General features: G+C 42.0%; 1 protein-coding gene across 6 annotated transcripts in view; it reads left to right on the plus strand.

The window, feature by feature from the left end:
- Enox1 (ecto-NOX disulfide-thiol exchanger 1) overlaps positions 1-23,569 on the plus strand; it is a 259,391-nt gene that overhangs the window by 175,393 nt on the left and 60,429 nt on the right. For all 6 annotated transcript variants that reach the window (XM_035452283.1, XM_035452285.1, XM_035452286.1 and 3 more), the window contains one exon: positions 5,684-5,868. In XM_035452283.1, coding sequence (XP_035308174.1) covers positions 5,684-5,868 — 185 coding nt within the window. The remainder of the gene's footprint in view (positions 1-5,683; positions 5,869-23,569) is intronic.

A 23,569-nucleotide genomic window follows, 5' to 3' on the forward strand; every position in this document is an offset into this window, starting at 1 on the left:
GATTTTGGTGGGCTACTTTCTTCTGATATTATTGTCACGGTGGTAGCGTTGGCAGTAGTGAACACAGAGCCTCATAAAGAGAAGGCAAGTGCTCTACGATCTAGCTACAGCCCCAGTCCGAAAGTTGTGTTTACCACTCTTACTATGACTGTAGCTACTGCTGTTATTTGGGGAAAATGGGGCGGGAAAACAGAATGGTGACTGTAGCTTTTGTCCAAGTCTCCCCTAGCTGTTGGAGAGATACTGAGGGTGTTGGGTAGGGTTGCACTTTCACAGGTGTGAAGGGGGCAGGGGATATAATGGAATTAACCAGGGCAAACAACCAGAATGGCCAGCGGGGCTTGTGATTCCTTCAGAAGGAGCTGTCCAAACAGAATAAGCCAGGCTAGCTCAGGAAATGGAGTGGATTGAGCAGGAGTGCCCAGATGTGGTCTCAGCTCCAGTCCATTAGCAGCACGTGTCCGCCTGGAGAGTTCATCCTTAGACCAAACACATGGAACTACAGACCCAGTAGAAGGCCCAGAAATAGGTGTTTCAAATCAGTCCACCAGGAGACTCTAATAGGGACTAATATTTAAAGAGCATCAGGTTAAAGTGACACTGAAGGTCATATAGGGTTCCAATTTCCATAGCTTAACCAAAAAAGTAAGTTGATTTTTGGTCCGAGAACAGTCTCTTCTATGTCAGAGCTATCTCGGAAGCAAGAAGAGCATCAGGGACTGAGTGTTCAGGAGTCCCAGCTTGCATTCTGCCTGGTAAGAAGCCGTCCAGTGCACCCTCTAGTGTGGTCACCTCTCACCTTGGGAGCAGCATGAGCAGAGAAACATGAGTCTGGGTGCACAGCATGATGGTTTCTGCCATAGACCAGCCAGTGGGGGCCTTAGCTACCCCACAAGAATGTTTACACAGAGAAGCAGATAGTCCTATGAAAGCGTCCCCAGGTCACCGAGTCTTAGCTACAGCCCTTTCTTCAGACATCAGAAGGCAATGTTGTGACAGAGAGGGGAGCCCCTGAAGGCTCTGGAATATTGTAGGGTTATCTTCCAGGCCCTCAGCCTACCCTTGTCCCCTTGTATATAAGGACAGCAGCCAGTGAAGGCCTTAGGAAAAGACTCTCTTTGTGTGTAAGAAAAGAAATACACAGTTTAACTACATCCTCCCAGCATCCCAGGAGTACAACTGGCAAAGTAGAGAGAATGTTAAACACAGCATTCCCCAAAGACACAAAGAGGAACAGTTCCAGAGAAATACAGATATTGCTAGCAACAATATGTTAAAGTGTTTTTTTTTATTATTTAGTTACATCTTGCCTGAGCATGAAAAAGATATTAACACACTGTCAGCTTACTGGGACATAACCCAAAATAACTTACATTTTTCATATATTGCTAATTATTTTTCTGAGGCTGGCTCAGGCTGGTAAGAGAGAGATTTCAAGGCTTTCACCAGATTATTTACTTAAAGAAGTTAAGCATGCCATTATGTGTTCCCATGGAAACCCAGTAATACAGCAATGGAAGAGGAGGTCACTTTGACCATAATTAATATAGAAAACAATGGTTTATATAGAATCTGGTAAAGGATACACTGAGATACCATGTAATACTACTAAGCCTTTTTCTCAGCAATGCAGTTTAATCGTTGGATCGATTTTTACATACCAGTATCACTTCAGAAGTTATACTAGTTTAGTGCTAATTTTCCAAGTGCAGCACAATTTTGTTTAATAGAATTTGTCCAATGTTTTTAATTGCTTTTTTGCTCCAGACAATTCAGTATCTAGACTTTTCTAAAGAACACAGCAAGTAAGAATACATAAGTGTATCTGTCAGCTTTACCCTTCTTAAATTGTATATAGTATGGCTCCTTGCCTTGACTTCTCAATAAACAGTAGTTTGGAGAACTAACTGATAATAATCCAGGTACCACTAGATTCAGCAGTGCTTTTAAAATTGCTAGAAGTAGGCTTAGCTGTGTTCGGGATGGTTTCCAAGTAGAGTGTTGTGTTGGATTATTTTGAAAACTGAAATTTTGTAGTCCACATGAATGGCTCTTTCAGATTTATTGGAACATAGCACACCCTATGGATGTTTTTATTCAGAGGTAGATGGACATTCAGTTTAATTCTTAGACTTGTTTGAATAGTGGATTTCTTGCATGGCCTCCTAAGGTAAATTTTACTGTAGAAGCTTGGTGACACATTTATCAAGACTGTTTAATTTAGTACAGTGTCCCAGAAAAAAATTAAAGCAGAAAAGAAGAAAAATGAGTTGACCTTTCAAGTTGCTTGGTTTCTAACACACAGAAACTGACAGGCAATATTAGAATTCTGATTCTTTCAGCATTCCAGTCCAAGAAACATAACACAGCCTCTTCCAGGCAACCTTGCCAAAGGGCTACTTTTGGGGCCATTGCATGACTCCAAATAACGTTTTCAAACAGGGAACAGGTTGCCTAAAGTTAAGTGGAGTCAATGCACAATTTTTCACTGTTTAGAAAATAACTACTTTGCCATCACAGGTATGACCAAGTTTGGTTTTTATAAATATTAAGCCTGAAATTATTTAATCAGCAATGTAAATCAGTTATTTTCCCTAATTAAAAAGATGGTGATGGGATTGGTTATGGTATTGATTTTTTGAGGGGTGGGAAAAATCACAGCTGTTTCTTTCCCTTTCTCCCTTTTTAAAACATAATGACCTTGCATTCCTGTTCCAGAAGTGAAGTGTACCCAGCACCGTAGTCTGCTTGCCAGGCACACTGGTCATGCCTTAACCAAGAATAAGAACTCTCAGCTAGATCATCCCATAGGCTTATAAGACAAGCCCTAAAATAATGGATGGAACTTTCCCTGTATGTATTTATGTTCAGATGATTTATTAAAATAATGCTGCTGGCACATGCTTTATAGCTGCTTGCATTTTGCTACACAGATTCCAAGATATCTTGCAGACTCTGCAATTCATTTGGAAAATGTAATTTTCATCCCTGCATACTAATCGATTTCTTCACAAACACCTGCTATCAGTTATGATAATAAAAATGCCACCCTGAATTGAAAAGGGGCCAAATAGAGCTTCCTAAGGAAATGACTTAAGTGTCTTTGAATGCCACTAAGTGTAGTAATGTTCTTGTGTATTGCCAACCCTTTTTTCCTCGTTTGCATCCTCAGTGATTTTGCCCCATTACAGCTTCCCTCTTTCAAGTGATGCCTCCAGGCCCTTCCCTTGGGGAGTGGTGAGCTGACTGCTCAGGACACCCTGGTGTCTAGGGGCGTGGGTGAGATTTGAGAGCATCAACCCACGCTCCTGGGTAAACTCTGGGTCGTTGGTGATTTTTTTAAGTCCACGGAAAGTGTAAAAGCACCTACTCCTTGGCTTTGCACACCCATATACACCAATCAAATTTCCTGTATCCATTCTCTTGAGCCTCCAGTGCATTCCATGCACCGTTGCAGAACTAATTTTCCTAAATCACCAATTTCTTCACACCATTCCATTACCCCAAACACCTTCAGCACTTCTCACCATATTGGGTCTAAATGCTTTCATCCTCTCCCAGACTCCACCTCTTGCTCATTGCTTCTAGGCAAACACTTGCCTTTTTAAGCAAGTGTCTCTCATTACTGTGCAGAATGCCCCCCACCAGCACCAATTGTCACTCCTCGGTCTTTGCTTATGGTCTTGCTCTTGAGCGATCCTTCCCCGCTTACAGGGATTTCATCTTCCAAAGCACACTTACATTCTATCAACCTGTAGTCTCCTTTTGTTTTTTCATCATTCCCAAGATGTATTCCGTTATCATATGCCTTGATACTAAGTTGATTATTTATTCAACCAACATTTATTGAGTACCTACTTTATGCAAAGCTACCCTTTTTGTCCTATGAATACATTAGATTCCTGTAGGTGTGCCAGTTTTTGTGGTATTTCAAAAGAAATTGTGAAAAGCGACATATTCTGTGTTCTCCTTTGTGATCTAAGATGCCCAGACAGACTTGGTCCTAAGGAAGTATGCAGTAAATGCTTGTTGACTAATTGATCCCTAATGGCTTTATGCTGGGAGTTTCCTTGTTAATTGCATGTTCTGTTTGATTAGTATTTCAGTGTGAGAACTATACATAATCATTTTTGCAAATTGGAATATTGTATCACACTTAACTGTAAAGCTACTTTTAACATGGTTTGATGTTCACTCTTCGGAGAGAGAATTTCCTGGGGACCTCAGAGTGCCTGTCTAAAGCTCCGTGCAGTGGAGCCTACAGGTAACTAGATGACCTCATTCTGGCCCTAGGTCATGTTAAGTGGCAGATGGGACCTAGACATGAACACAGGGAGCTCTATACCTTTGTGTGCCAAAGTCAAATCCATGGGGACACTTATAGCAACAAGTGTTGAGCGTGTTATTTTACTTTTCTCTTCCTTTCAAAAGTAAACAATGGCTTCCATGTGGGGAGAGAAACAGTGGGCTGCTACCTGGAGAGTATGTGGGAGATGCTGTTTTTGAACAGTTGTTAAGAATGGAACTCACATGAACTGCCATAGAAGTGTTGGTTAGAACTAGGCTGACTGACTAGAGGCCAGGTTTAGAGTCTGTGTCGGTTACTTTGACCAAACAAATGATTGATTTCTCTGTGTCTCTTATGGTCGTCACCTGTTGAAATAGGGATCAGTAGACTCACATCTAAGCCTGATGGGTCAACTCAGTGGGCTAGTTTATATGAAGAAGCCTCTGATCCAGGGACCTTATCTGTGGGAGTGCCCAGCAAGCCATTGTTATATTGCAGAGCCCACAAAGCATGAAGACGGAAGCAGAGCAAGAGATTCCTCTCCTCCATCTCTGTCTCATACCACCCTATCACTCCTGTTAGATGTTTCTTGAGCCTGGAGGTGTGTGTAAGACCCAGAGCGAACTGCCTTTGACTTCTCAGTGAGAAGGAGATGGGAGATGATGCAAATTAAGTCTGCAACAACACATTGAGACTTTCAGCTTTCAGGGAGGAGCAGAGCAACCACTCAGCCTTGTAGGGAAGAAAGAATTTTAATCTGTCGGGGAAGCAGGTGGAACTAGGTTTCCCTTCTGATAGCAGTTAGAGAAAACAATTTGTGCAATTTGTCCCGGCAATAGAGCAAGAAGGAGCCTTGTGCATATCGTTTCCTCCCTCCCCTGGGAGGCTGCTGCATGCCTCAACCTGTGCAACGGTCACTTACTTGAAAGGAAGAAGCAGCCCAAGAGGCTGAGCAGTCATACAGCCCAAGAGAGGACAGTCATGCGGTAGATGTGACAGTTGCCAAGAATTTTGAGCTTCCTTGGTATGAAGCATAACAGACCAGCTTATGGGAATGTGTCCAGGGTTGTGGGGACAGGTCAAGAGGCGGGAGTTTTAAGTGATGAGTCCTCTGCCCACTGGAAGCATTCATGTGTAAGATGGGAAAAGTGGAATAGATTAAAGGAATTCTGGGGCTGTTGCTCACGGTATTTGCATGGCATACAAGAGGTGCTATCCTTACAAAAGCAATTCCTAAAGTGGCCACACGAACTGGTAAACTAAGAGCTCCAAGGCAAAGTGATCAAGGCTTAACTGCTGAGTTGATGTGAATCTCAGTTTAGGTGAATCCCACCAAAGCATGCCTCAATTTCGGCAGGAAAGTGACTCCCCAAACTTCTTGTGTTTCTCATTCAGCCCTGGCTGCTCAGGCCTATGCCCTCAAAGAGGAGAATGACAGCCTCCGGTGGCAACTGGATGCCTACAGAAATGAGGTGGAGCTGCTGAAGCAAGAGAAAGAACAGCTCTTCCGAACAGAAGAAAACCTCACCAAGGACCAGCAGCTGCAGTTCCTACAGCAAACCATGCAAGGCATGCAGCAGGTACTGGCCTCATGTTGCTGACAGAATGGGCCTGTGTGCATTTCTGTGGGGATGGAAAGATGGCCAGTGGTTGGAAAGGGTGAAGGAGGAGAAAGGGGGACCAAAAAGCTAAGTCCATAGCAAAGGAAAAAAGTGCTGAAACCTCCCGTGAAAGCTAGACTCTGGAAAAATGTCAGCTAGTGATCTGTTGGGAGTCACGCTAAGGATGGGAAATAAAGGGCAAGAATTACGGAGGTTGAGAAAGGTAGTATATGAGTGTGTGTGTGTGTGTGTGTGTGTGTGTGTGTGTGTGTCTGTCTGTCTGTCTGTCTGTCTGTCTGTCTGTCCGTCCGTCCGTCCGTCCGTCCGTCCGTCCGTCTGTCTGTCCATGAAATGTGGTCAAATTAGTGTTGAATGTAATAACACGTTTTATACTTAGAGGAGTTTTAAGTTCAAAGCCTGACAGCTGATCTTTACAAAAGCCCTGTGTTTGGTTGGTTGGTCTTTTTCAAGATCATCATCAATACAAACAATATTCTTCCCATCTCTGAATTATTGTTAGGGTCTGGTCAGGTTTAAGAATTGATTGTTGGGTCTGGAGAGATGGCTCAGTCTGTGAAGCACTTACCAGGTAAGCCTGATAACCCGAATTCAATCTCCAGAACCTATGTAAAAAAGCTGAATGTGCTGGCGGGGTTACATGTACAATCCCGGCAGGGAAGGCACAGACAGGTGCAGCCCCGGGCCTTGCTGACTCCCAAGCCTAGCCTAATTGGCCAGATCCTGTCTCAAAAGCCAAGGTGAATAGTTCCTGAGGAATACCAAAAATGGACCTCTGGCCCCCATGTGCGTGAATGAGTGTGTGCACATGTACCTGCACACAGGAACACACACACACTCACATACACACTCACACATGCACACAGGAACACACACACTCACACATGCTCATGTACATACACACACACACACACACACACACACACACACACACACACACACACACACACACACACACGAAGTAATTGCTGATGGACTGGATGAGTTCTGAGTTGGGTCTATATAGCTATAGGAATGAAAAGCTGTGCTTTTGTTGAAGAATAAGAGACTTCAGTCAGACACATTCCATCTAAAGCTCTATGGACTCTGTAGGATTCATAGCTGTCACTAGGTAGGAGATAGCAGCTATGATCTGACCATGTGCTATGGGAAATATGGAGATTGGAAAACCCAAGTATGGATAGGTAGGGAAAAAGAATTTTAAAAATTCATGGATGGATGTGTGTCTCAAGACTTTAGTTGATAAATAATGTTCTCCAGGCATTGGGGTCATTGAGTCAACTTAAAATAATAGAGCATAAATTGTCATCATTGCACATGGGCATCTTTTATTGTTCCTTTAAATATATAAACCCAATTAATGTTTTCCAGAAAAAAAATGTTTTTTTTTTTAAACCAGAGAAAGCTATTAGGGTTGATGGGAAGTTTAACTATAGTGAATAGTGTGCTTGCTTTTTGAATTCCCCACATTCATACTGGCTGCTCTCTTAAACCAGCAACAGTAATTGCCTACAAATGTGTTCTCATGATTAGGGGTGCCGACCACAGAAACGTGAGTCAGACCAGGAAAAATAACTGAGAAGAAAGAGTCTTAAAAACAAACAAAAAAAGCATAGCATGTTGGGAATTGAGCAGTGACCAGGTCATACAGATTATGTCTTAAACATGTCTTGCCATTTTAAAGCAATTTTTGGAGTCCTGGCTCTGAGTCCTAACTGGTTGATGTTCACAGTGTGTGTTAGACTAATCAGTGAGATTCAGAGGTCAGAGCCAGCCAGGAAAATGTCACTGCAGTCATTGCTCAGGTCTCTGCATTTGGAAAGCTGATGTAACAGCTGCTGTGTGAGGTTCCTGGGGTTGTCCATATGCCCCTACAAGGGGTACGGGGATGGAGTTTGCCAGCATGATAATCTGTCCATTTCCCCAAAGAGTATGAAGGCAGATACAGCCTGCAAACTGCTGTCACACTTCAGGCAGCAGGCCCTCTTTTCCTTCTAAAAAGATGTCTCTAATTTCTTTAAAAGTAGCTAAAACCTTGAGGCTTGTTGCAGCATGCAAGATTGTTCTGCTACATTGAGGAGACGCCTGCTGGGATCTCAGCATTGGAACATGATCCATGCATCTTCTCCACAAAGGGCAGTGTTGGGAATCTGTAGTCTTTCGGAGGAATAATTTCTGGTAGAGTTTCATTGGGGTGATTTCTTTGTTGGTAGGAAATGCCTGTTAACACAAAGGTTTGTTTGTTCTTGCGGTGTGGCTTGAATTCAACATCAAAAATGGTACCTCACTTTCTGAGGGTTCCAAGTTCAAGATCTAGGCATCAATAAGGTTGGCTCCTTCCAAGGATATGAGAAAGAAGCTGCTCTTCCAAGTTGCTGGTGGATTGCAGGCAGTTTTCCTTAGTTTGAAAACATATTTTCCTGCTCTCTGCTTTTGTCTTTATATGATGATCTACTTGTATCTACATATGTATTGCCAAATTTCTGATTTTTATAAGAACTCAGCTTATGTAAGGTTAGGGGTCCACCCTTCTCTAGTTTGACTTCATTGTAGCTAATCATTTTTGCAGTGACCCCCTTTTCCAAACAACCTCACATTCTGTGTTCAGAAGGCTAGGGCTTCAATAGAGGGATGGGATGGAATGTCTGAAGAACCATAAGAAGTACATGGTAATCTAAGGTATGGATTGAGTAGAAGATGCGAGGACCAGGGCTGAGAGTCAAGAACAACACAGTACCTGTGGAGCTCCAGGTTGTGTGAAATTAGTGGTATCATAAAGAATAAGGCAGGAGCAGGTCAGAGCTGAACAGAAGCATTTTGCCCATTGATCTTTACAATGGTTTTAATTTTTATTGTTTTTAAGCAGGTACATGGCTACTCTGAGTTAACCCATGATTAAAATGGACATGCTTGCCGGGCGTTGGTGGCACACGCCTTTAATCCCAGCACTCGGGAGACAGAGGCAGGTGGATCTCTGTGAGTTCTAGACCAGCCTTGTTTACAAGAGCTAGTTCCAGGACAGCCTCCAAAGCCACAGAGAAACCCTGTCTCGAAAAAACAAGAAAAAAAAAAAAAAAAAAAAAGGACATGCTTTTAAAGGCTCGTATTTCTGCCATGTTCTATCATATAAGAATACATTACTACAACTAACTCATTTGAATCTCACCACTAAGAATCCTCACAGCAGTAAAACATATAGTCGAATTCATCATTGTAACAAATACCTGAGATAAACGAACTTGTAAACTTGTGTGCTTTGCCCATAGACTCAGATGATTTTGTGTATGGTCAGTTGGGTTTGTTGTTTACAGGCCTGTAGCTATGTAAACAACTGTCAGCTATGTAAAGCTGTCGTAGTGGAGGTGTGGGGAAGCAGAACTGACCATCTCTATGCAGGCAGACTGGAAGCAAAGGAGAGAAGAGGGAGTCAGGGTACCAATCTTCCCATGACCTGAATTCTTTCTACTAGGCCCCACTTAAAGGACCCATGACCTTCCAATATCAGACCTTGATAGTAGCCAAGTCTTCAGCATTATTAGCACTTTGAGTATTTATAAGATTCAACCCATAACAACTCTAATATGTGATTTCTGTAATTCAGCTACATTTGAGAGTATTACTATAGCAACAACAACAACACACATACCTATACAAACACACACACACTAAAGAGTCTTAAATGGCCTTAGAAATAGCAGACAATTTTCAGAATTGCTTTCAAATTTAACCAAAAGTTTTCTGGTGTTTTTCCCCCCTCTTTTAAGCCCTTGTTAATATGTTCACCAACGACACTCCATTTCTTACGTGTTTGTGAAAAAACATCATGAAGCAAAGTTCTTAAAAATGAAAAGCCTTAGGGTGACTTTGTCCTGATGCTTCTAAGTTTGACTCTACACTACACATGAGTCATAATTTAATAATATTAGACATTTCATACCTGAAGAAATAACAGCCTGTAGCCATGGTAACATGATCGCCTTTACCAAGCCATATGACAACAATTAAGTTAGCCTCTCTCTGCTGGGAGGCTAAGAAGGTTACAGCCATTTCTCACTTTCATTTATATCTTTAGGTATACAAATACAAATAATCATTTTAAGCTCTGTTCATCTTCAGATTGCTACAGTGAGTTTTTTTTTTTTTTAGATCTAGTAAAATAAAATTTCTTCTGTAGATGCGTTTAGTTCTATGAATGTTGACAAATGCATACAGTCATGTAGGCATCATATGGCCATCAGTATGTCAGTCATTTCCATAGCTGTTCCCTCAGGCCCCTTTTCATTCAGCTCTCCTTCTAGCATCCAGTAAGCTGAAATCTGCACTTAGCAGCTTCCCATTTCCAAGATCTTCCAGTTTGCAACCTGTTAAGGCTGGCTGCTTTCACTTCATGTGTATTTGAGGTTCCTCTGGGTTGCTATGCCCTTTGTTCCATTTCCTGCTGAGTAGAATTCTACTGTAAGGGAAAGCTACAGATTGCATCTAGGCACTGGTTCACAGACACCTATGTTGTTTGGGGTAAATATGCACAAATTTGCTATGCATATTCATTTACAGGTCTTCTATTTAGACTAACTTTTCATTTTTACTTGGGTAGCTACCTATGATTGGGATGGCATGGGAAGCATCCTTCTTAAGACAATGCCAGTGTGTTTTCCAGAGTGCCTGTACCTGATTCCCAAGTGACTGTAGCAGTAATTCAGGTGTGCTATGCCCTTGTCAGTCATGTATTTAGTTTGTTCTGTCACTGTTACCCACTGTAGTAAATGGATGGTAATGTCCTGATGTGGCTCATCCATATCTAAATTTAAATATTTTTATCTATGAGCATAGCCCCAAAGACCATATTCTTAAACGTAGTCTTAAAAATCAGATGTTTGTTATTCATTGTTCTTTCACAATTTTATAATGTATGTAATACATTTGGTTGTTCTCTCCCTCACCCATTCCTGTTTCCTTCCTGTCTTTGTCAGCTGCTGCCTTCATAAAAAAAAAAAAAAACAACAACAACAACAACTACTACAAAAAAAACTTTCTCATATTCATTGAGTTTTGTTTTGCTTTGTTTTGTACCCTAAAGGATTTAACTCTGGCCATCTGTGTGATCCTGGTTTTAGAATTAACCAAAGCCTGGTAGGATTGCCAGTGAGTATGCAACCAGATCCTATGCCTTCCCCTCTCCCAGAATCTGTTATTTGTCACTAGATCAGCATAAATGGTAGGGCCTCATGAGCCTCTTGCCCATTCATAACCAGCTGCAGGTCAGGGCAGACTCTTTTAGGCCCAGTGCCAGTGGGCACAGTTGCTTATGAGTTGATTGCAATGCCTGTGTCATGCTTAGAAGATGAAATTACATAGCCCTTCTCCCTGTCCTCTGACTCTTTCTGCCCCCTCCTGCATAGTGTTCCCTGAGTGACAAGGGGAACTCTAAATGTCTTACTTATGTCTAAACATTCAACTGTCCTTTATTCTCAGCATCTGTGTAGCCATCCTTGTATTCACCTGTTTTCTTCGTGAAGCAACTTCTCTGATTAAGGCTTTTTGAAAGTCTGTGTATATAAACATGTTTAGAAGGTGTTTTGATGCTATCTAAATTCAGCTAATTAGAAGTCTTTGGTTCAACACTAGGGGCTAAGACCTCTTCAGTAATGGCTTTTGGACTAGGTCTACAGTACTAACCATTGATCCCTTTTTGTAGAGTGGGCCTCAAATCCAATAAGGGAGTTGTTGGTTACTCCCCAAATAGTTTTGCCATTATTGTATCAATGGCTACATCTTACCTGGAAGGTTGGTATGATAGTTCATAGAATTCTCAGATGGGTAAAACTATTGTTGTCTTTACCCCTACTCTATCCCACAACCAGCATCCTGCACAGTACCACCTGGCACAATAAGCATTAACCGGCAGAGAGGAAGCTCAGTTTCACCTTGATTTCTCTGTATGTTGCATTCAAATTATGTAGGATTTTCATCAGAAGTGTCTAATCAACTTTTAATTGGGTTTCCAGATATTAGGGTTACTCACTCTTCCTTCATTTAAGAAAGTCAGATCTAGCCAGTGTGCGACAACTGAGAGGACTGATAAATATTCAGAAAAACAACGGGATGCCATTAAAACTGATGATCACAAAACTGTGTATGATTAATGATGATTGTCAGAGCTCCTCCATAAATACTTTAAGTGGATGCTTTTTAATAGTGTTATCAAAGACAGCCTGAAAATCAGCTATGGTAGGCCAGTGAACCATTGGCCTGTGTGGAGCAATGGCTCACCCATGTTCTGGCTTGACATTAGTAAGGCCCAGGGCATTTCACTCTCTTGACAACATTTAGCAAGGATAGATCAGCAGAACAGCAGGAGCAAAAGAGGATTATTATGAGGAATACCAGTTTAGAAATCAAGTGGGTATTTTTCTCTTTGTAATCAGAGTAGAACATACATATGATTGTCTTTATTTGTTATGCCACATGGATCAATGTTACTAGTTTATGAAGATATAAAGTTTTCAATAAAGTAAGATGAATCCCAGTTAGTTTTGCTAAATTTGGGGTGAGAGTTTGACTTTGGAGTACATATTTATGAAAGAAAGTCTAGCATTTTGAGGTAAGAACATCAGTAATTATATTTGGCCTCTTGGAGATGTTAAGCCTGTTTAAACTTCTCAATTGCTCAGTAATTACTTTCTTTTTTTTTTTTTTTTTTTGGTTTTTCGAGACAGGTTTCTCTGTGTATCTTTGGAGCCTATCCTGGCACTCGCTCTGGAGACCAGGCTGGCCTTGAACTCACAGAGATCCATCTGCCTCTGCCTCCCGAGTGCTGGGATTAAAGGCATGCGCCACCAACGCCCAGCAAGTAATTACTTCTTAAGGCTATAGAAAAAAGTTTATAGTATATCCCTCTCCCTACCCACATGTAATGGTGCATATGTGTTAAAAATGAAAACAGATTAATGGCATCAGATGTAGTATGGGGATGGTGGTGATGGCGACTGTGGAGGTGATGGCAGCTGCAGTGGTAGTGGCTGTGCTGAGAATGTGAAGAGAACATTGGCTGAGGTAATGATGCTGATATGGTGATGATGTTGGCTATGGTGAGAATTCTGACTGGTGAGATTCTTTTGTGAAAGTGCTGGCTATAGTGATGATATCGGCTATGGTGAGAATATTGAATGATGATGAGAGCGTTGGCTGTGGCAAGAATGTTGTCTGTGGTAAGAACATTGGCTCTAATGAGAACACTGTTGTGGTGATGACCTTGGCTGTATGAGGATTGTTGCCTGTAGTGAGGATGTTGGCTGTTGGTAATGTTGGTTGTGGTAGTAATGGTGACTGCTGTTACAATGCTGGCCGTGGTGGTGAGAAGGTTGGTTGTGGTAAGGATGTTGGCTGTGGTAATAGTGTTGCCTATGGTTACATTGGTGAGCTGTGGTAGAGATGTTTGGTGTTTCCATATTGAAAGAAACATAGGAAAAGAGATCATTTCTCTGTAAAAGTTACTTCCTAAAAGCCCTGGGAATTCTTGAAGGTACAGCATTCCTGGTTCTCCCTGTCAGCTTTAAAAGGCCCTACTACAGAGAGCCAGGAGAGTAGCACCTGTAGATGAGAACAAAGAGAGATGTAGTAGGAGTTTGCTTCTAACTATAGTCTCTGATTTCTTGATTATTTTCTCCTTGTATTGCTAGAGTTGAATGTCTTTCTGAAGTGCCTACCAGTCAGCTAGACCTGCTAAGATATAACTTCTTACCTTTTTTTCTACTATTTTCTGTTTTGACTTTATCTGCTATCTCTTCTGTTGAGCTTCTGGATTGGTAATCATGTTACTTGTTTTCCAGAAGTTTACTTCTTCTCTGGCTATTGCCTTTTTAGGTTGCCATTATTTTTATCTTACCATTGAATTATCTTCTCAAATTTTTTGAGCATTCTACTTAGAAATTTTAAATTTTTTTGCTCCTAAATAATTTCTAGTAATTTCAGAATTGTTTGGGTTTTGTTTTGTTTTTGTGCACACCTATGCATGCATGTGTGCATATGTGTGTGCTTGTAGAGGAGTTGTGGTGTGTAGTGTGTGTGGTGTGTATGTGTGGTATGTGTGTTGTATGTGTGGTGTGTTTTGTATGTGTATGGTGTATATGTGTATGTTGTGTTTGTGGTGTGTGTTTTATGTGTGTGTGATGTATATGTAGATGTTTGTGTGATGCATATGTATTATGTGTGTGGTCTGTGTATATGGGTGTATGATATGTCTGTTGTGTGTGTATATATATATGTCCATATGCGTGTTTAAGCCTCTCACATAGAGGCTTGTTCCAAGCAAGGTGATGGTTGTCCATCCATTCAGACTTAGCATGAAGGGCTTGGTTTGCTTTCTTGGAAGCTGTGTGGGTATGTTCATTGTTGAAGTTGAGCTTCCTACACATGTTAACTGAGGTCTTCCCAGACAGTATTTAACTCAGGGTGTATTGACCAAATGCTTTACCGTAGGGAAAGCTTGGAATTCTATAAGTACCCAACTTGATCACATTTTGTGAATTCCCAGAATTCTCTTTCTGTTCTCATTGCTCTTACAAGTTTATTCATTGACAGGCATTTGAGTTGAGTCTCTGTAGGAAGGGAACACACAGACATACAAACTCTACATCAGTTACCTTGAACAGGAGCCTGTTTCAAGGACTTTTAATTTTAATCTAGTCTTTGACAGAATATTCAGCTAGCATATGGCCAAGATAAAAGAAGATGAGGCAGGCAGATATAAAAAGTTGCGTGGCCGTCCAGAAACATGGGAAAGGAAGAGCAGCAAGAAAGTTTCATGATTGTCTAAAAGGAAAGAAGGAAGAGTCTAGAGTAGTATGTTTTGGAGTAAAAATGGTAACTATCTGTAGTTAGTGTTTCTATCACTGTGAAGAGACACAATGACCATGGCAACTCTTAGAAAGAAAAACACTTAATTGGGGTTGGCTTACAGTTCAGAGGTTTAGTCCTTTATCTTCACGACAAGAAGCATGGTGGCGTGCAGGCAGATACGGTACTGGAGAAGGAGCTGAGGGTTCTACATCTAGATTCACAGGCAACAGGAGGAGCTCACTGGGCCTGATTGAGCTTCTGAGACCTGAAAGCCCACCCCCAGTGACACACTTCCTCCAACAAGGCCACACCTCCTTAATAGTGCCATTCCCTATGGGTCTGTGGGAGCCATTTTCATTCAAACCACCACAGTGGCCCAGGGTGAGAGGGAAATTGTGTAATTGAAATTATGTAGATAGGGAAATGTGAGCTGAAGAGGCTGAAATATGCAATGAAAAGAAATGGCTGACTCTGGTAGCCACTCCATCTTTCTCCTGGTCCTGGAACTGAGAAAAGGGGTTAAACCCCCCCCCCAAAAAAAAGGTGTGTGTGGGGAGAGAAGCAGAGGCAGAGAAGGAGGAGCATAAAAACCAAATCTTGTGCTTGTGAGAAGCCTTGGTTCCAGAGACTGTGTGAAGCTGAGGAGTTTAGGACAGTCTAGATGGGGCTGAAGAAGACAAAGGAAAGGCATGGAAGATGTCTTCAAGAGACAGCCCGCCTCAACTGCTGTTGTCTAATCAAGGAAACTGGCACAAACACAGAAGAACAGGAAGAAAAGAAAAGGAGAAATCCCCTAAGAGAAGACATTCAAATGTTTCAGCATGATTAGTTGTGCCTTAAGAATTTTTATGAACTATCTAGATACCAAGTGGTAAACATGAAAAAGCACAGACGGATCAGTCCAGGACTTAGGCTATAATGAATCAGGAAAATCTACCTTCTAAAGAGGAGTGGTGACCCTCAGCTGTCCAGTTGTAAGAACAAAGCATCCTTAACACGATGATCAGGTTGTCGATTCATCCCAGAAGAAGTTCATTAGCAATATTATCATAATGTTTTTAATGCATGAAAACATCATTCATCACAACAGGGTAGAATTCAGTACCACTGTACAAAGCAAGGACATTGCACAACAATGTAGAGAGGGGGTTTCTTTTAAAAGCTGTAAAGCCTTCTTCACCTTTAAAAGGTTCAAAAGAAATGTGTGTGTATAAATAGACATGCACACAGAAAAACGCGATGTCTTTGCAACTGCAGAGGCATGCCCTGTGCTTAGCCCATTCCATTTCATCTACCCAAAAGCAGGTCCTTTCATTCTTCCCTGAGAATTATTCACAAGGTTTTCCCCACATTCACATTAAAAGTCATTGGCATTTTACCAGAAGCAGAAAACCTCATCCACAGGAACATCTGAAAAGTGCCTTTAAAGGGGGCTCAATCATTAAACATCCGGGGCACCAGAGCCTCCTAATGGACACCATGGACTTCCTTTCTTTTCGTTTGACTACCTCAGAGTGTGTCCTTTCCTTTTCTTCCCATTCTCCTGCCCTTACTTTGGCTTCATGCATTCCAGCAGCAGTCCATGTGACATGCTGGAAGCTCATTAGTGACCTCAGGGTCGTTTGTGGAATGTGCCAGCAGCCCTCGGTTTTCTGACATTTGCAGATGGCCTTCTCCCAGACATCCAAAGGAGGAGGCATCTCCCTCCAGAGTGTGACTCTGGAAGAGACTGTTAGCACCTTTTGGAGCCAGAATCGCAATCCATGCTTCTCTGCTGCCTGCATGGAATGGTGGCACCTGACGTCTGTTAGGGAGTTGAGAGTTTTCACAGCACTTTCCTCCTGGACTCTGGAGGAGATAAAAATGGCTGTGCCTGATGATAGCAGAGAGGAAGTCTCAGAGTTCCTTTCATTTCTGGAGAGGATTGGCCACTGGGTGCCTTGCTGTCTTCCCAGGACACAAATCAGAAGATGAGAGACAAGCTGTGCCCACACTGCCAAGGGCCTGGAGTGGGTGGAAGGCCACGGTGGAATTTGCCTGACTGTTTTCTATCCTGCTTTGGGAATATGTGACTGTCAAAGCCTCAGGTTCTTCACCTGGCCAGTGGGTCCTGCCAAACTCACCGAGGCTATGTTGTCATAAAATGAGAGGTGGTTGTATGGTGCAGAGACCACTTCTGGATCCTAGGTGGAAATATGACAAGCCAAAAACTAAAATAAATAAACAAATTGAAGACTTGGGCTTCATAAAGTTAAGTCTAGGAAGTCCTTGGCCCATGTTCCCTGGCCCTGTGTGGCCTGTGCTGATGTGTTGCCCCTCTCAAGGAGTTCCTCCCTCCACCGCCACCCCACAACACCTTTATGTTATTTGTCCATCTCGAAATCCCAAATCCAGAATTCTAGGCAGAAAACTGAGTCCTATAGAAATCAGGAGACTGGCCCAAGGCACAGTGTCACCTAGAAGTGTGGCAACTCTATCCCAGGTCTCTGACCATAGCCTCTGCCCCCTCTCTGATGCCATCACGTTCTGACACAGCCTGCTTGAACATCAGTGCCTCAGAACTATAGCCATGGTGTCAGAAGCCTGGTAGAAAGAACATTCTAGTGCAGGTATTAGGGGATTTTAACATTAGCAGCCTGTTAGCTGCCTCTGTGCCACAGGCCCAAATTCAGTCTTTGCCTTAGCAGAATAAGAATTAGCGAAAGGAAAACGACATACACACAGCTTGCATTTATTGAATTTAAACTAGGAAAATAAATCCCTTCACTTCTGGGAAGGGAAAGAAAAGCCCTCCTGAAACTTAACTATTGGATGCTCATCTCTAATGCCACCATTAATTAATCTGATCATCAAATGCATCCTCATTAGTAATCATCCCTCTGGAAAATAATGAGGCCAGTGGATGGATGAGCCAGGGGTAGAAATCATGGCACCACCCTGCAGACCATGAGACTCATGTGCTTTCTGTGGCCTTTTCTCGCTTCTGCTAGAAGGAATCTCAGTTGTCCAATAGCTTGCAGCATCACCAGGATAGTCAGGATGCAGGACTTTTGTTTGCACCACTCTGGGAGTAGTGTGGTGACCTTTGAATGACCTTCCCTTTCACCACCTCTTTTGGAAATTGCCTCCTGACTTATGTGCAGTATTACACTACAAGTACCAGATTTATAGTGAAAGGGGTCTTCTCTTAAATGTAGTAAATCAAAGTTCAGTTTTGCCGCAGACACAGTCTGGCCTCCTCTGCTCAACCATTGCCATCTCTCTCCTTCCAGCCACAGATGCTAAAATGAATCCTTGTGGTCTGGCCTTGACTGCAATTCCACATTGTCTGCCAATGCACAGAGACCCATCCCCCACCCTGCTCCCTCACCATAAAGCCCTGAGCCTGCTGGCACTGTGGCTGCCTGCACACAGCAGGTGTCCTGCTCCCAGCCAGCCTGATGCCATCTTCCACCTCCAGAACTGGGGTCCAAGATGTCTCTGTGCAGCTGCTTAGAAGAGGCAACAGGGGGATTAGAACAACTTGCTTCTCGTCTGAAATGAAGACCATGAAAAGAAGAGAAGGCAGGGAGAGAGGAAAAGTAAGAAAGTAGGAAGAAGAGGGAGGAGAAAACATTTATTTGAAGAGGTGAATGCATCAGAAGAAAAACAGGGGATGGCAGTGGAGTTTCCTGGGTCTGTTCGGCCTCTTGGATTTGCTTTTCCATTCTGTGCAAAAATAAATGCTCAATTGAAGAAAAGCTAGAAACATGAAGGATATCTATTAAAACATTGTTCATAGTATCACTAACCAGCTAGTTAACTGTTTAACGTCTGCCTTTGCCATTCCAAAGTCCTTTTACTATACGTACATATAAGAACATAGTACTAACCACATTGAAATATGGACCAATGGGATAGCCAGACTTAGTCAGTTAAAGTTTCTGCAACTGTAACCAAAGTATAGAATTGGGAATTCAATTCCAAGATGTTATATGGTTAGTTAAAGACTATGTTTTCTCCTCTGTTTAACAAAGCACCCTGAATAGTCATCAAGGGAAACTTAAATGGAGTTATTGCCCAATCTGGTCTTCACTTTATAGACCACCCCCCTTCAGTCAGGTGATCAGTGAAAGCGCCATCATCATGGAGTTCTCAAATGGATGATACTTCATCAATTTGGCGATTTCCTATCTAGTTTTTGTGTCTGTCTATCTCTATTTCTCCCCTCCCCTTTCAGTCTTCTCTCCCCACTCTGCCCCCCTTCCCCGTCTCTCTCCCTCCCCTCTACCCTAGTTCCCTTTTTCCCCCTCTCCTCTCTTCTGTTTCTCACCTCCACAAACACAACACAGGATAATTTTAGCAGAGAGCCACAGCTTTCTTATTTTTTCAAAGTCCTGTAGAATACTGAGAATGTGAAAGTACATTCAAGCTATTACCATAGATTTCCAAGAAGGGAGTATTACAATCATGCTTACAAATGGAAGGCCAGCGCTGTGGCTTCTCAGAACTTCCTGTTCTGTTCTCTTGATCCATTCTCTTGACCTCTTGACCACACCCCATATAGCCACAGTCCATTTCTTAGATCTGTGGCCACCGTTTTATCCAGAGGCAGGTGTCCCTCGGGTGTTCACTGAGTGGGTCTCACTAGTAAGCATAGAGACTCTCACTAGCAACAGGAGCAAATACCATGTTCTGCTTGTTAAAAAAAAAAACAAAACAAAACTACAATATGGTAGAAAGCAACAAGACCACATGTTATTTATTTGAAAGATTAGTAAAATAGAAAAAAAATGGTATTATTGATTAGTTTGAAATTACACCCTGGTAAGCAATATTAAATGCAAACAAGGTTATACCCATAAACCCAACAGATGAGCTCATGAGGACAGCAAGAAGACCTTTGTGACATGCTTTAAACTGAGACAATAAGACTTGTAGGATCAAGTATATTATCAATATCTAATCAGAGGAAGTTGAGAGTCTAACTGACTAAATCTTAAAAATTGAGTTAGCAGCTTTACTTTTTGTTTTCCAGGAAGAGATACAAATTGCTTTAATGGGGCAAGTTCTGCATCTTGTCCCAGGGCAGGTGCTGCCAGTCTTTCAGAATTCACACAGAGAAAGTGGAAGGAGAAGAACGCTTCTCAGCTAGTTTATAAGGCAGCTGTACTCTGTACTAGCCACAGGGCTGTGTGAAGCAGGGAAGGGATTCAGGCCAGTCTCCTTTGATTAGTTTGATAGTAATAATGGCTCTATTGGTTGAGGTTTTCTGTTGCTGCTGTCACCATTGTTTCTCGGGTGACTATAGTTCAGTTATGTGTGGTAACAGAGACTGAGCAGGAGGCTGTCATATTTGAGATCAGACTGGGCTGTGTAGAGAAGCAGGGCCAGCATGGGCTACATAGAAAGACCCTGTTTCATTTTCTTAAAATATTAAAGAAAAAAAAAAAGAATCTGCATTTTTAAAGCAGAGAGAATCTGGAATAGTCCAGAGGCTAAACAGCTGCAGTAGGGCCACCCTCAGAGAAATGGCTTTTTTTTTTTTTTTTTTTTTTTTTTTTTTTTTTTTTGAGACAGGGTTTCTCTGTGTAGCTTTGGAGCCTGTCCTGGAACTAGCTTTGTAGACCAGGCTGGCCTTGAACTCACAGAGATCCGCCTGCCTCTGCTTCCCGAGCGAGCGCTGGGATTAAAGGAATGCACTACCTCCCGGAGGAAGAACAGTTGAACCCTGGAGGTTGGAGTCCATAGTTACTTTGCTAAAGGGAATACTCCAAATTGGCCTAAGTGTATTAAAATAACTGGAAGCTTAGGGAAATTAGCAGACTCACTTTGCTTCTACTTACTTCCTCTGTGAGAAGGACACATGCATGTCTATTTATGACATTTGTTCTGGAGCCATCTAAAGATTCAAAACACCAAATACATGGACTTTTCTTCTCTCCTGGGCTGGATTAGGCTACAGAGCAAGTTCAAGGCCAGCTTGGACAACTTTGCAAAATCTTGTCTCAAAATACAACATTAATAAAAGGTTAGAAATATAAATCATCGTTAGAAGGCTATAGGTTTAATCCCCAGAACTGGGGTGGATGTGGTGAGCAAGCACAAGTAAAGGTTCTCTCCCACACACGCCTACCATTGTATCAAAGAGGCAAGTAGTGGTGGTAATAGCCATTGCTGAGGATGCAAGAATGAACGAAAGCTGGGTAGACTCTCAAGTGCCCAAAGTAGATGAGACCCAAGATCTCTTACAAAACACCCTTCAAAAGGAGACCACAGGAATTTGTCCTCAAGTCACCAGTGCAGGGGATTCTAGCTGGCCTCTCTCACCATGACTGAGTTAGGAGTGCTGCAAAGAAAGAACACGTCTCTCTTGGCCTTTGCAGCCCATTGCAAGCCCCATCTGTTCAATCATGTCCTCATTTGACTGAAGTAAATGGGCCAACCTGGCTGGAAAGCAGGTTAATATCTTAAATCTCTGTACATGTGTCCAGAGGTTAGGGTGATAACCAACTCAGGTAACTGCAGGGGAAAAGTGGTAAGAATAAATAAATGTCAGCAAATTGGATTAGCATTTGCGGAGGAATTGCCAGTGCAGGCAACAGAGAGAATAGCGCTATCAGTCCCTACTTCAGCTGGACATTTGACACCTTCTCTTGTGAAATGCATGAATGGTGTTAATTCCTGTCGAGTTGGCTGTCTGTGTTTGGAAGCTCAGCAGAAGGGGGACTACTAACATGGCTAGGGTGGGGGCAGACAACAGACCTTTCTTCTGAGTGCCAATCTGCAATCCCCAGTACCACCCACTCATGTTTGTTAAAAGCCACTTGACCTGGCTGGGTCTTACCAATGCCAGTTTTACAAAGAGGATAATGACAGTACTTTAACTGGGTACCTTTGGCCATTCAAGGAACCTCACATTACTTAGTGGATGTACTTTAGTCTCATAATATCCCACTGGTAAATATTGTATACTTAACTTCTGAGGAACAGGAAAAACAGGAAGCTGAGATAGCCCTGCAAATTATACTATGAAGAAAAAGCATCCAAAAATGAGAAAATGGGTTTTAAAACCTTCCCAACCACTTTTACATCTCTTTTTTCCTTTGCTCGGTGTTGAAGAATTTAATTGCTGTGTTGCTTTGAGATGCTGTCTCAGTCCTCATGGGGCAGTTTTGATAGTAGAATGACGAGCAAAATGGGGAGAACAGAGATGCAGAATAGCTTGCTGGAGGCTGCACAGCACATTCCTCTGAAATGCTGTGTGTAGCATATTTGCCCTTATGCCAACCCTGAGCTGAATTTCCTTTCAGAATAAAGTTGCCTCATAGGAACATAGGATATGATGACTAATAACCCCAGTAGATTACATAAATGCCAGCTATTATATCTTTCCCACAGTCTCCTCCCAGAGCATATGCAAGTAAATGAAATCGTCCTTAAAACCACATTAGATAAAACAGTTTGTACCAACATCCAGCTGACAATCCAAGGTAGAGGTTTACCTCTCTTAGATGATGGATGCCCCTAGTTGGAAGTAACTGTGCACACTAGGAGTAGACACCTTGCAAGCCTTTGCCTCTCTAAATGGCATCCTTTTCTGTGATAATCATTAAACTAAACTGGTAATCATAATGACCAAGAAATATGTACAGGCTTGAGATTGTATTGTATTTATTGTATTGTATTGAGATTGTAGCTGTATTTATATCTATAAAAATATGATCTAGTGCAGGAACAGAAAACCACAGAAGCTAACTCTATGGTGAATGAATCCACCAGTTTGAACTTAGATCCTCTTTGGTGGCAAATAAAAGTTTGTAAATCATTATCTCCTAAATAAAAACATATTGCAATAAAACCAAACAAAGGCAAAAGCACAGTGTAGGCTACTACTAATTATGTCATGGATGTAACATACTGACTTGTCTCCTAGTTCTAAAAGGCACAGTCTAAAGAGAACACACTGCAATTTTCAAAACAGTAACATTTGATACGAATGTTTCCCATAGGAACTAAAATGTGTGCCTCCCATTTGAAAAAAAAATAACAGGCAGGACTTCATGGTTCTCTGCCTCACTTTTAGATTTTAAGCAAAAGATTCTTGAAGTTATCCTGTTGGGTGGTTAGATGTGGCTCAGGCTTTGTAGTAACTGTACTGTCAATGTTTAGTTTGAGTCTATTGTTGAAATGCAAAATCTGTGCGGTGCCAAAGCAAGTACAAATGATTCTGAGTTAAAACAAATGTGTGTTGGGGCTGGAGAAACTGCTCAGCAGTTTCTGAGTGCTTACAGATCTTGCAAAGGACCTGGGTTCAGTTCCCGGGCACCCCACTGTGGCTAATAACCACCTGTAACCCCAGTTCCAGGGGATCTGGCACACTCTTGGAGCTTCTGCAGGCTCCAGCACACATGTCATACACATAAACTCAAGCAGACACACACACACACACACACACACACACAGACAGACACACACACACACACACACACACACACAATTGATAAATGAATATTTTTTTAAAAAGATGTATAGAAGAGTCCTTTTGTGTGTGACGGTGGACTGGGGAGGGGCTGAAAGACGGCTACATCATACACAAAGTAAGTATCTTTGTGGAAGAGTGGAATCTTAGTCTGAAGACTGAACATGTCTCATTAAATTTCCGCAGTAATGGGAACAGTCCTTCAGTATTAGATCGATAGATTTTGTGAGGGAGTAGTTTATCGCTGATTTTGCACAGATTTGCATGTATGCTGTGATAATGAATGGTTACTTTGTAACTTTGGTTACTTTAGTTATTGTTTAAAATGTCAGGATTGCTATGGTAGGGACCCTACCTCTACTT

Source organism: Cricetulus griseus, assembly GCF_003668045.3.
Source record: "Cricetulus griseus strain 17A/GY chromosome 1 unlocalized genomic scaffold, alternate assembly CriGri-PICRH-1.0 chr1_1, whole genome shotgun sequence".
NCBI classification, from domain to species: Eukaryota; Metazoa; Chordata; class Mammalia; order Rodentia; family Cricetidae; genus Cricetulus; species Cricetulus griseus.